The sequence below is a fragment of the Rhinoderma darwinii genome, chromosome 5 (genome assembly GCF_050947455.1).
Source record: "Rhinoderma darwinii isolate aRhiDar2 chromosome 5, aRhiDar2.hap1, whole genome shotgun sequence".
Taxonomy (NCBI): domain Eukaryota; kingdom Metazoa; phylum Chordata; class Amphibia; order Anura; family Rhinodermatidae; genus Rhinoderma; species Rhinoderma darwinii.
This window is the reverse complement of record NC_134691.1, coordinates 297,307,198-297,320,087: the sequence shown is the minus strand read 5'-3', so window position 1 is coordinate 297,320,087 and position 12,890 is coordinate 297,307,198. Positions and strand designations below refer to the sequence as shown.

Sequence of the window (12,890 nt, the reverse complement as noted above, 5' to 3'; positions counted from 1 at the left end):
ATACACACATGAACACATCACACACTATATATACACACACATCACATACACTATATATACACACACATCACATACACTATATATACACACACATGTACGCATCACATACACTATATATACATACATGTACACATCACATACACTATATATACACACATGTACACATCACACACTATATATACACACACATGTACACATGCAGGAAGGACAAAATCTGCCTCAAAATCGCAAACGGAATTTTGATGCAGAATTTTCCTCCAGCAAAAAACTCAATGTGAACACAGCCTTAGGGTACTATTACACGGTCCGACATGGGCTGTGCAAACGAGCAGCTATCAATGAGACCGCTCATTTGCTCCTTTCACAAGGAGCTAAGATCAGTAATGTATGGGGATGAGCGCTCATTACTACAATCGTTCTAACCCATACATTTTCATCATGTCAGCAGCGCTCGCTGCACCGGCCTATTGTCGGCCGCTGTAAAAGGCCCTTAAGTTAAAGCTACAAATCACTGATCAATCCCAGTTTTTACCTGCGCTGGGAATCTGTTTTCGACAGAAAAAACGTCTGTATGCCTCCGTGTGAAATTGGATACATGCAGAGGTACAAAATAGAGCTGTAATCCGAACATGTACATGAGGCCTGAGAGTGAGTTTTATAGGGGAACTTTGTGCTCTCGTACATGGCCCTGGAAGCTTCATTTAAAACTTTTACAATCAGACATTTCTGCAGTATATCACATCAATGACACTTTACAATATTAGTAATCTCACTTATAGAATGTGCTAAGCTGGCAGATGAGCTCCGTATTTACATTCTATAAACTCATTTCCATGAAGAAAGATAAAGATTGCTCACAGTAATGTTTTTTTTATTTTTTCATCTGTGTAGTGTTAAGAATATATTTTTTCATTTAGATAATCCTTTTTATCCCTTGCATACGTTCCTTTGCTTTAAAAAAAATAAAATATATAATGTGCTTGGAAAGTGATGTGTGTCACAAGTGAGGACAAAATAATATCAGTATTAGTTAAAAAAAAAAATAAAATTGATTCAATTACAGTGCCGTACACCTTGAGGCTGGGTTCACACGACCATGTTACGTCCGTAATGTACGGAACGTAATTCGGCCGGAAGACCCGGACCGAACACAGTGCAGGGATCCGGGCTCCTAGCATCATAGTGATGTACGATGCTAGGAGTCCCTGCCTCGCTGCCGGACAACTGCCCCGTACTGTAATCATGATTACAGTACGGGACAGTAGTTCCACGCAGAGGCAGGGACTCCTAGCATCGTACATAACTAGGATGCTAGGAGCCCGGCTCCCTGCACGGTGTTCGGTCCGGGTCTTCCGGCCGAATTACGTTCCGTACATTACGGACGTAACATGGTCGTGTGAACCCAGCCTAACAGTTGTGAACTCCTTCATTGCACATATGAAGGCCACTTTCACACGACAGTTTCCTGGTCCATATTTTGTTTTAGGCCCCATGCACACGAACGTGCTTTTGCGGCCGCAAATCCCCCTGAAAATCCACGGGAGAATCGCTGCCCCATTTATTTCTATGGACCCATGCACACGACCGTGGTTTCCACGGTCCATGCATGGCCCAGGAGCCTGGACCGCAGAAAGAACGGACATGTCTTATTACGGCCATGTTTTGTGGTCCAGGCTCATAGAAAATAATGTGCGCGGCCCGCGACTGCGCTATTGATTCCGGCAAAAAAAACCGAAACCTGCCGGAATGGTGACAAACGGAAACCAGTAGCAATGTTTCTGTCACCATTGATATAAATGGTGATGCAAACGGAAGCTAAGGTTTCCGTTTGACTTTCCGTTGAGGGGTTCATCCGACGGAAACCTCAGACAGAACCCCTGAACGGAAAGCCAACGCTGATGTGCCCTAACAGTTACATGAGCTCCCAACTTTTAGGGAAAAAAGGTTTATGTATATTCTGCTTTAATTACTCAGTTTCAGAAATCCCAGTCTAAGGCATAAATAGCTTTTAAGTTTAATTCTCTTTTTTTGTGGTACAGATTCTTAGTACTAATATACTTTTAGGTGGGTTTTTTTAGTTCTACAAATTTAATTAAAATACATTTTAAGCATTTTCGATATTTAAATACAGTAAGGGTTTGCATTTCTCCAAGCTAATATGAGCTCGATGTAAACTTGTTATTGCTCAAAAAGCAGAAGATCGCTAGAACACACTAAGGGTTAACCACAAAATGTATTGGCTGCCTGTGCTTAAACCGGATAGCTGAGAAGTAGGAGAACCCCGTCTATATATCCTGTACTTGTGTACATACCCTTGTTTGACATGGCCAGGGATAAAAACTCTGTAGCCACACTATGGTAATGTTCAAAGCAGCAGAAGAGTGGTGTGCTGATCTTGAAGGAGTCAGTGACCTGTCTTCTCATGCGATTGTTAGCAAGGACAGAGCTGTCTATAGTCACTTTCATGAAACAGGGAGCAGAGCCCAATGACCACAATATAAAATAACAGGTATCCAAGAAAAACAGAAATGTGATGTGAGGATTCTGTGGTGTTAATTTGACATAACCATGTGTATATCCATATGATATTTAATTCACACATCCTTCTTTTTGTTTCTTATTTTTATATAGTGGACAAACAACATTGCTTCCAGGATGGCTTTGTGTTCTACCAGTTTTCCTCAGATGAGTGTGCTGATCCTGTCTGTGAATTTGGAAGAGACAAAGGCTGGCAGATGGGAGTTCGGCTCTTAAAACAGCTTGCACCACTTGCTCCACTGACCTCAAATATCTGCGATGTGTAAGTTTTGTGTTCCGTATCACAGCTCTGCCAAAGAACTAGCTGAGAGTGCATTGTATTAACACACACTATGGAAAATCCATATTTTATGTGAACAGTGGTTTTATATTTTCTCGTTCCTTTGGGGAAACGTGTTTTTATTTTTCTACACGACATTACGTTTTACCATGATAAAGCTTTCATAAATCATTTGTCCAATTTTGCCGATGTGGGTGACTAATGACAAGCTTGTTTTGGGAAGAGGAAATTATTATATATGCAAATATTCAAATCATCTATTTTTTCATAGTTAACTGTGCCTAGCTAAGGCCTCGTCCACATCTGCGTTGGTCTTTCCGTTGTACTGCTCCATCAGAGGAGCAGAACAATGAAAATAATGGAAGTGTCGGTTACGTTGTACAATGGACACCATTGGCACCCGATGGAACACATTGACTTCAATGGGTTCCGTCGGGCTTCCGTTAGGGTGACTATTGTTTCTGGTATTTTCGTCTAGATCTGTGATGGAGGAGCAGAACAACACAGATGTAAACAGGGCCTAAATTTGTGTCTCCCCTTTCATTTAAAGGCTATGTGCACCTTTGAAATAATTTTATTTATGTTTTTTAATAAAAATGTGTTTAGTGCAACTTTTTAAATACTTGTTATTAAAAACAATTTTTATTTTTGAGATGCAGCTGATTTGTATTCTGTATACAGAGCAGCTGAATCTTGCGATGAGACCTGTATCTGTCCGGTCCGCGGGACTGACGCGTTCAGTGACAGTGGGTCCTGTATGTCCCTGACACGCAGGATCTACCTCTTATCAATCACATGTAAGTTATGAAGTTAGCTAATATCTCAAAAAGTTAAAATAATTTGTAATAAAAAAGTATTTAGAAAGTTGCACCAAAGACACTGATGGACAACTTTATGACAAAAAAAAACGTAACAATATCAAATGTGTACTTTGCCTTTAAGGGTACTCCAGGCAAAAACGGAAATATCCGTTTTTGCACATAGTTAGGTATGTATTTGGGGTGAGGAAGGATAAACTCTGGCCAATCACAAATCTTTTAACAAATCACTTTAAGATGAAGGTAGTAAGGTAATTCTACTGTAGTTCTGCAGATAAAGAGTACTACATTGACTGTGCCTTCTATTACAACTAGCCTTTTAAAAAAGGTATATATTTTTGGAAAAAATATATTAAAAAATGGATATAAGAAAGCGCTACACAAAAGGAAGGATCGGCAGAGTAATAATAATGGGTGGATTTATTTTGCAAAGAGGAGCATTCGTTTCAACGCAGAACCTGCGTCTTCATCAGGCCAAAAATAAGTAATTTGACTCATTTTCGGCCTGATGAAGACGCAGGTTTTGCGTTGAAACGCGTTGCCCTTCTTTGCAAAATAAATCCACCCATTATTATTACTCTGCCTATCCTTCCTTTTGTGTAGCGCTTTCTTATATCCATTTTTTTATATATTTTTTCCAAAAATATCTTTTTTAAATGGCTATTTATCGCGGCACAATACAATTGATTACGGCATCTGGATACTGAAAGCTGCAAGCTATTTTTACTACTGCCTACATCCCTAAGTTGTACCTGCCTGTACAAACTTCTTTAGGTGAGTGCTATAACTTACCACCACTACGAATGAACTTACCTTTCAGGTTTATCATGCACCATGTGGCGCTGTGTAAGTTTTTTTTCTTCCCAGACAGCACTTCTATTACAACTGATTTGAAAGTGGGCTGATAAAAATGAATGCATTAAAGAGACAGCAGGCGACTTGCTATACCACCCTAAGCTATTGTATCTTGTAGCCGCAACTACAATTACAGTAGTTCTGCCCCTGACGGAAACCAATTTAATAGTCTGGTGGCCTTAAGCTATATCGCTGATGAATATCTGAGGTGGCTCTGACTGAGCGGTCGTCACTTTCTTGTCATATTCCCCCTATTCTTGCACTCTGTAATGTCAGGAGCAGCGGTCTCAGAATACCATTTGGAAAAGTTGTGCCAGTGATATCATTTGGGTTGAGGCTGGGAGATGATATATGTGAGGAATGAAACATTCCTTTTATTTGGTGTGAACTGATGGAGGAAATGAATTAACATTAAGTAAGAGGTTTTCATCACTACACGATCCACTCCCTTTTAGAGCATCACAGTAATAAATTCAGCTGTTCTAACAAATGAATCTGTGAATATAAAATCATGTAAACCAGGCCCGGATTTGGCGGCACTAAAGTGTCCGCAGTAGATCACATTAACGTCACAGACGTGAGTGCATTAAACTGACTGTCTGGATGTTATTTGGCTCATGTAGCGATGCTGCATTGAAAACGAAATGAGAAGCCTCTTGTAAAGAGCAAGCTGTTAGCTTTCCCTCTGATGAAAGCCTCATTACATATACAAAACAATTTGGGAATCTAATGCAGAAGAAAAGTACCTAAATGATGATGTCGGAAGCTCATATTTCCTGAATGACACTCCTGTCTAGCAGGATTTTATGGAACCCTCAACCTGTCCTCGTCTCTCCACTTCTGAGTAATATAAATCTCGTGTTTGTTTTTAAGCATAACATAGCCATATGGTGTGTACACAACTGACAGGTGCTAGTTTGCGGAGCACACATGAAATATATGTAGTCTAAACTGCCTAGAATTAGATCATATGGGCTGCTAACATCATTTGTCTGATATATTTATTTACAGCCCCTCTTCTTCTGCACATATTGATCTCACATAAGCCAGACTTTTATAGTATAGTTGTAAATACAGTGTGTAAATACTTCTTTCTTCAATCCTATTTGCCAACTTGGACCCTTTTAATTTTTACTATGCCTATATGGAGAGCACCAAAAGAGCAAAGCCAGCCAACCCCCAATTCCCAAAGGTTAAGCATTAATGAGATAAATATCTATGTATTAGTATAAAATGTCTGAGAGGGAAAAGAATAGAGGGGGGCGGGACTTACAAACCCTGAGTGAGCATGATAGTATCGGTGGGGATACACACTGAATGAATTGTAAACCTAAAAAAACCGGAGTCCGACACACCAAGAATTAATTAAAAGTAACAAGTTTTATTAAGACAAATAACAACATCAATTAAAAGTTAAAGATGATTGCCACAGTATGAAAAGGATACCAGACACTGATACATGCACTATAGAAGAAATTGAAGAGCAGACTATCACTGTATAAGTAACAATTGTGAGTATAGGTGGAGCCGTGATATGACATCCAGCATTGAATATTAACATGTAAAGACCACAAAACGTGGTACATAATAATCATGAACAGATGCAGTCAAAACACGGCAAGCAACCACTCACACAAATAAACACCAAAAGGTGTATGCATGGAAGTGACAATAGAAAAGGTCAAATCAAAGCTCTGAAATAGAGCAAAGCACCTTACCCATGACACAGTCAGCACTGTCTGGCATCAACCCCGACGCGCGTTTCGGCCCTCGAGCCTTCGTCTGGGGGTGGTGTCAGAAAGTGAAACAAAGCCATTTAAACGAACAAGAGCCAATCAAAATACAAGTAAGCCAGCTGGAGCCGCTTAGAATTACTGCTAATACATGATGTGCCGAAGCCCGACAGTCCGGTGTGTCAACCACCGGAACCGGAACAAAGACGAGGGTCACGTGTCCCGCAGCCCAGTCCGGCCAGGAACACAGGCACCCGGGCAAAAGGTCCGGCGTGTCAGCATTCCAGGCACGGTACCAGGCCCCGGAAGACGCGAACCCCGTATCCATGGTGCTCAGGCCGAGGAGGCGACCCGGACTGACAGGCCAACGCATGCGCACCAAAGGGGAATGAAGCAGCACCGACCATAGATGAAGCGATATAATGGATTACGTTACACTTGTGCACAGTGTTGCACAAGTGTCAAAATGAAGATAAACGGGGCGTGGCTTGGCTGTTGATCCTAATGGCTGCGTGAAGACTGAGCTCCGGCACCATCTCCACTTTATAAGCGTCGTAAGCCTCAGAAACAGACCCGCCACTTACCGACTTCTGCAGCACGGGTCACTGTACCATCCAGGATGCCGAGGAGGAAAAGACCGGTGACGAGACCAGCTCGACTCACCGACTTCTACCCTTCCCGCCTTACGGAGGAAAAGCAAGATGGCGGAGAGACACGCTCTCAGAGAGGATCTCTTACCTCTGAGCCTGCAGCTCTGTCTCCCACAAAACCTTCAATAGAGGGACGTGTACACAGGAGAAGTGCCTCGGTACCGGGAGTGAGCCCGTCATCAACAAGATCACAGGAGGAGACCGCGGTAAGCAGCAGGAGATTTACAGCAGAGACACGTGGGAGTCTGCAGACAAATACAGCCCCAGGCACTGCATCTTCCTCGCAGACATCGCTAGGCTCAAGGAGCCCGGAACGTCAGAAACAACGCAGGTCCTCCAGAGATGAAACCAGCGACCAGGTAGGGGTCATAGACCAACATGAACCCCCCGTTGATGAATTGGGAATGGAACTGGGTAACCTGCCCTCCTCAGACACCCCTGTTACTGAAATAGCTATGAAAGCAATGCTACTAGCCCTGAATACCTCTTTACAGGTCGGGTTTGCTAAATTGCTTCACCCTGTATCTGCAGCAGTGAAAGATGTGGAACAGAGAGTCCATCATACGGAAACTAAGTTAAGCGAGTTTGTTACCTCACACAATGAACTAATTGATGCACACTATGAGCTTGAAGATGATGTATTGCAGATGAAAGCGAAAATGGCAGACCTAGAGGACAGATCCCGTAGAAACAACATAAAATTGAGAGGGGTCCCAGAAGATGTTGGCACTAAGGATCTATGCATGTATGTTCAAGATTTTATTAAAGCCATGTTACCAAAGTGCTCGCCAAGAGATGTGATCATAGACCGGATACACAGACTTCCGAAGCCTGGCAATCTGACGGATGACTCTCCGCGGGATGTGATAGCACGCATCCACTTCTACCACATAAAGGAGCAGTGGATGGCGTCCCTCAAAAATAAAGATAGGATTCCATCCTTATACAATAAGATAGCCGTCTTTGCAGATCTATCAGCAACTACACTGCAGCTCAGAAGACAACTGGCTCCAATTACAAGCGCTCTGCGAGACAAGCAGATTCTATACCGATGGGGATTTCCGGTTCGACTGTTAATCCATCGTAATGGATCCCTCCACATAATACGTAATCTACATGAAGGGGTGGCCATATTGAAAACATGGAACATTCAGGTTACTTTTCAAGATCAACCTCCTAATCGTCCTCCTGCAAGAATGAAAGATGATTGGCGGCAAGCTTCGCATCGCAAACAAAAGAAACGTTGAAGGGTCACCTCTTCACTTTACGCCTTTTATATTTATCCACGTTGGATATGATAGAAAGAAGTTCGTTGACTGACCTATATGGAGGCCTAACCACATAGGTGCTGAATGCGGTCATTGGGATTTGACTTCAAGCTGACTGAATTTTTTTTCCCCCCCAAAGAGCGGAACAGCAAGATCTGTCCCGGTGTTTTACAGTTTCTTTTGTCTAATATGTATGTTCTGTTTTTATATTATTTTCGTTGCAGCAGCAAGTACGACAAGCCTACAAAACAGCGATCAGGCTTGTATAATGACATTTACTATACTGAGGAGATAAGTAGAGAAATAGAGAAGTTTAAAGTGGGAAAACTGTCATCTGATATTTTATATATTACAAAATGGCTTTAAAGTTAGCTTCTATGAATGTTAATGGCCTGAATAGCCCCCATAAAAGGGCTCATATGTGGAGAGAATCTCAATCGCTAGCTTGTGATGTGTTTTGCATACAGGAGACACACCTTTTAGCTAAGGACGCGTCTAGAATACACCATCAAGCTTTTCCACATATATTTCAGTCACACTTTGATAGCAAATCCAGAGGGGTATTGATTGCAGTGAAGAACACGGTGTCGTTCCAAATGATACACAACCACATTGATACACAAGGAAGATTTGTTATATTGGTCTGCATAATTAATAATGTTAAGTACACCCTGGTGAATGTATATGCCCCCAATAGACATCAAAGTCGCTTCTTCCATAAAATATTTAGGCTTATAAACAAATCCAAGCAGGGGAAAATAATTATGTGCGGAGACTTTAATTCTATAATAGACTCTTCCTTAGATACTTCGAACCCAATAAGGCAGTCAAAATCACAGCTGGGAGACCTACTTTGGAAACAGGAATTGTATGATGTATGGAGGGCACAACACAGCACAGAAAGAGATTACTCTTATTATTCCTCAGTTCACAATAGTTACTCCCGCATTGATCTATTCGTCATAGAAAAAGAATTGCTCTTTAATACAAAGAGCACAAATATTGAGGACATAAAATGGTCAGATCATGCAGCAATCACTTTGACATTAACAGACAAAAACACGAGTTCTCCAACATATATTTGGAGATGTAACCCGTTTCTATTATCCCATGCAGATCATAAACAAGTAGTAACAAAAGAACTCAGAGAATACTTCCATAACAATGATACCCCTCAAATTAATAACTTCACACTATGGAATGCCCACAAAGCATTCATTAGAGGTACCCTAATCCGACTGGGCCATAAAGTTAAAAAGCAAAGGATGGAAGCCATTTCCTCTATCACTTCCGACATTCACAAATTGGAGTCACTGAACAAAACCAAACCGACTCCACAACAAGCGAAAAGCCTTATTACCCTAAGACAGCAACTTAGGTATAATTTACTCTCTGAATATGAAAAGAACCTAAAAAAAACAAAAGCTAGGTACTACTCACAGAACAATAAAGCAGGTAAACTGTTAGCATCTAGGCTTAAAACACAATACCAGAAGTCCAGGATTCCATTCCTAATAGACCCTCAGACAAAAGTGAAACGTACACACCCCAAGGATATAGCAAACCAATTTAAGGAATACTATTCGTCCCTATATAATCTGAAAAATGATCCTTTTTCACCCCACCCGTCCGAAGAAGATATCCAATCTTTTCTTCGTAATATACACCTACCACAGCTTTCTGAGTGTCAGATGCAATTCCTAAACTCCCCAATAAAAGAGGAGGAAATATTAACAGCAATACAATCAATGCCAATGGGAAAGTCCCCGGGCCCAGATGGCCTTACTAATATGTACTTCAAAACAATGAAGGAAATATTACTTCCTTATATGAGTAGATTCTTCCAATCAGCTATGGATTCAGGATCTTTTCCTGAAGAAAATCAAACGGCATTAATCGTTACCATCCCAAAACCAGGAAAATCCATGGACACTCCCCAAAATTTCCGCCCTATTTCTCTACTGAATGTAGATATTAAAATATATGCCAAGATTCTGGCTCTGAGGCTTTCCCCCATATTGCCATCACTCATAGGTGAGGACCAGGTTGGGTTCATAAAGGGAAGACAGGGTTCAGATAACACTCGTAGAGTCCTGGGACTGTTACATGTTATTGAACAAAACCATACACCTGCAGTCATGCTAGCTCTTGATGCGGAGAAGGCATTTGACCGCATCCATTGGAAATATGCCTTTGCCACATTAGAGAAAATGGGGTTTAAAGAAGGAATCCTTGCAGCTATTAGAGCACTATATTCAAACCCCTCGGCAAGGGTATTCACTAATGGAATCCTCTCGGACAGCTTCCACATATCAAACGGCACCAGACAGGGTTGCCCTCTTTCCCCCCTGGTTTTTATTTTATCAATGGAACCTCTAGCACAACTACTTAGAACACATCCTGATATTCAGGGAATACGGGTAGGAAATAGAACCCACACGATTTCTCTATACGCGGATGACGTTATCCTGTCGTTATCCTCCCCGGAAGATTCCTTGGAGACAGTCATGGAATGCATTCGTAACTTTGGTCAGGTCTCCCTATATAAACTCAACACACAGAAGTCCCAGATTCTTCCACTGAACATCCCAACTTCAACAATACATTTCCTCCAAACGAAGCACCCGTTTGACTGGCAGGAGCGTTGCATTAAATACCTAGGTATCTCATTGACACCATCCCACAAATCCCTATACCAAGCCAATTACGAACCCCTTCTACAAAATTTACAAGTAGAAATGACCAGACTACACAAAGTAGAAGTATCATGGATAGGCAGAATTGCAGCTTTTAAAATGCTACTACTACCTAAACTGTTATACCTGTTCAGGACGGTTCCAATTAAGATTCCAAAGAGTTTTTTCAAAGATATTCAGAAAGCCATGTTGGATTATATATGGGCATATAACAAGCCGCGCATATCTTCACATATTCTAATCAGAGATAGAGGCATAGGAGGTCTGGGGATTCCGGACATCTATAACTACTACGCATCCACACTGATAGCTCTTCTGGGCCCAAGCTGGAAGGAAGACCTCAGGACTCATTGGGTGCAGATAGAGACGACATACGTTTACCCCTCCAATCTAAAAGCGCTTTTATTTCTAGAGTTTTGGAATCTGAATATACCCGCTAATATTTCTCCTCTAACTAAAGCGGCTTTGGCCTGTTGGTCTCATATTCATAAAAACGCGGGTGACTGCTGTCCTCTCCCAAAGGTGCATATCCCGATTGATATTCTAGAGCTAGCTATCCCAGACTTAAATTTGATAAATTGGAAGGTAGGAGGATTATCTAGTGTTGCTCAGATGTTTGGCAGACTGGGCCTTGAGTCCTTTGAATATTTAAAAAATACTTTTAGTCTCCCTCAATCTGACTTCTTTAAATACCTTCAGATTAGACATTTTCTAGCTACAATTCGGAAGATACATCCAAGGTGTAACCCTACAATGTTTGTTGTGATGAACAAATCTGCTAAACTGCTTAAAGGGGTACTAAACACAATGAGAGTGAATACAGAATTTTGCAAAACACGTAACATGAGAATATGGGAAAGATCTCTAGATATAACCTTTAGCGAATTAGAATGGAAAAAAGCGTACAAATTAATCCATAGTTCATTACAATGTAGCTCACAGGTGGAAGCCGCCATTAAGACTAACTTACAGTGGTATTACACTCCTGACAAGTTACATATAATGTTCCCGAATGTACCAGATAAATGTTGGAGAGGATGTGATAATAAAGGTACAATTTTGCACATACTATGGGATTGCCCTAGAATAGCAAACTATTGGCAAGAAGTATTCAATCTGTTGGAATCATTGACGGATAACAGGATTCCACAACTCCCTCACCTAGCTCTATTGTTTCTCCGAATGGATATTGTGCCCGCAGAATATAGAGGGCTGACCTGCAAAATCCTAGCCATGGCTAAACTGGTAATTACCAGACATTGGAAAAACGCAGTTTCACCTAGCCTAGAAGAATTGATAACTTTAATAAATACCTCTTATACATTTGAAAAGATCATTGCATATGGGAATTTTTCATATACTAAGTTCACTGAAGTATGGAAATGCTGGTCGGAAAATTCCTCTTGTATTAAAGTATAGTTCCAATGAATAAAAGGAAAACACACAATTTAGCTTTGGAAATAAACATATTTAAGGGTAAAGCAAGTCTGTGATAAAAGATTTAAGCTGTAAAAGATTTAAACTGTAGTACTGCTGTATTCTTGTATTTTTGTTCTGTATTGTTTCTTTGTAATGTTCTTGTCAAGTTGTATTGATGATACAGTTCTTGTATTTTTGTTTTTACTTACATCTGAAATACAATAAAAAATGATTAAACCGAAAATGAAGATAAACGAGATTTACATGAACATAGTTCAAAGTACCCATGGCAAAAGAAAGAAATGAAATTAATGAAATTAGATTGGTCATAGGTACAACGATATTTACGTTTTTTGTTATTTGTCTGTCCCTATTGCTTTCCCTATTACGATTTCATAATATGACATCGATTTTTAATTTAGCTAAAATACATATGATATATAAAGTACATGTAAGTACATATAGAAAATTATTTATTATAAATATATGTATATACAAGAGAAAAGAATATACAATAGGCAATATATACAAAAAAATTATTAAAAAAATTATAAAAAATACAAAAACCTGTGCACAAAAAATTATATATAAAAATAATACAAAGTATTTATCATATATACATGTACATGCATA

The 12,890-nt window shown here is 40.4% G+C and overlaps 1 protein-coding gene across 1 annotated transcript in view; it reads left to right on the top strand.

Moving 5' to 3' along the window:
- RAPGEF5 (Rap guanine nucleotide exchange factor 5) overlaps positions 1–12,890 on the top strand; it is a 236,998-nt gene that overhangs the window by 84,830 nt on the left and 139,278 nt on the right. The window contains exon 5 of the mRNA XM_075827325.1: positions 2,632–2,800. Within this exon, the coding sequence (XP_075683440.1) occupies positions 2,632–2,800 (169 nt within the window). The remainder of the gene's footprint in view (positions 1–2,631; positions 2,801–12,890) is intronic.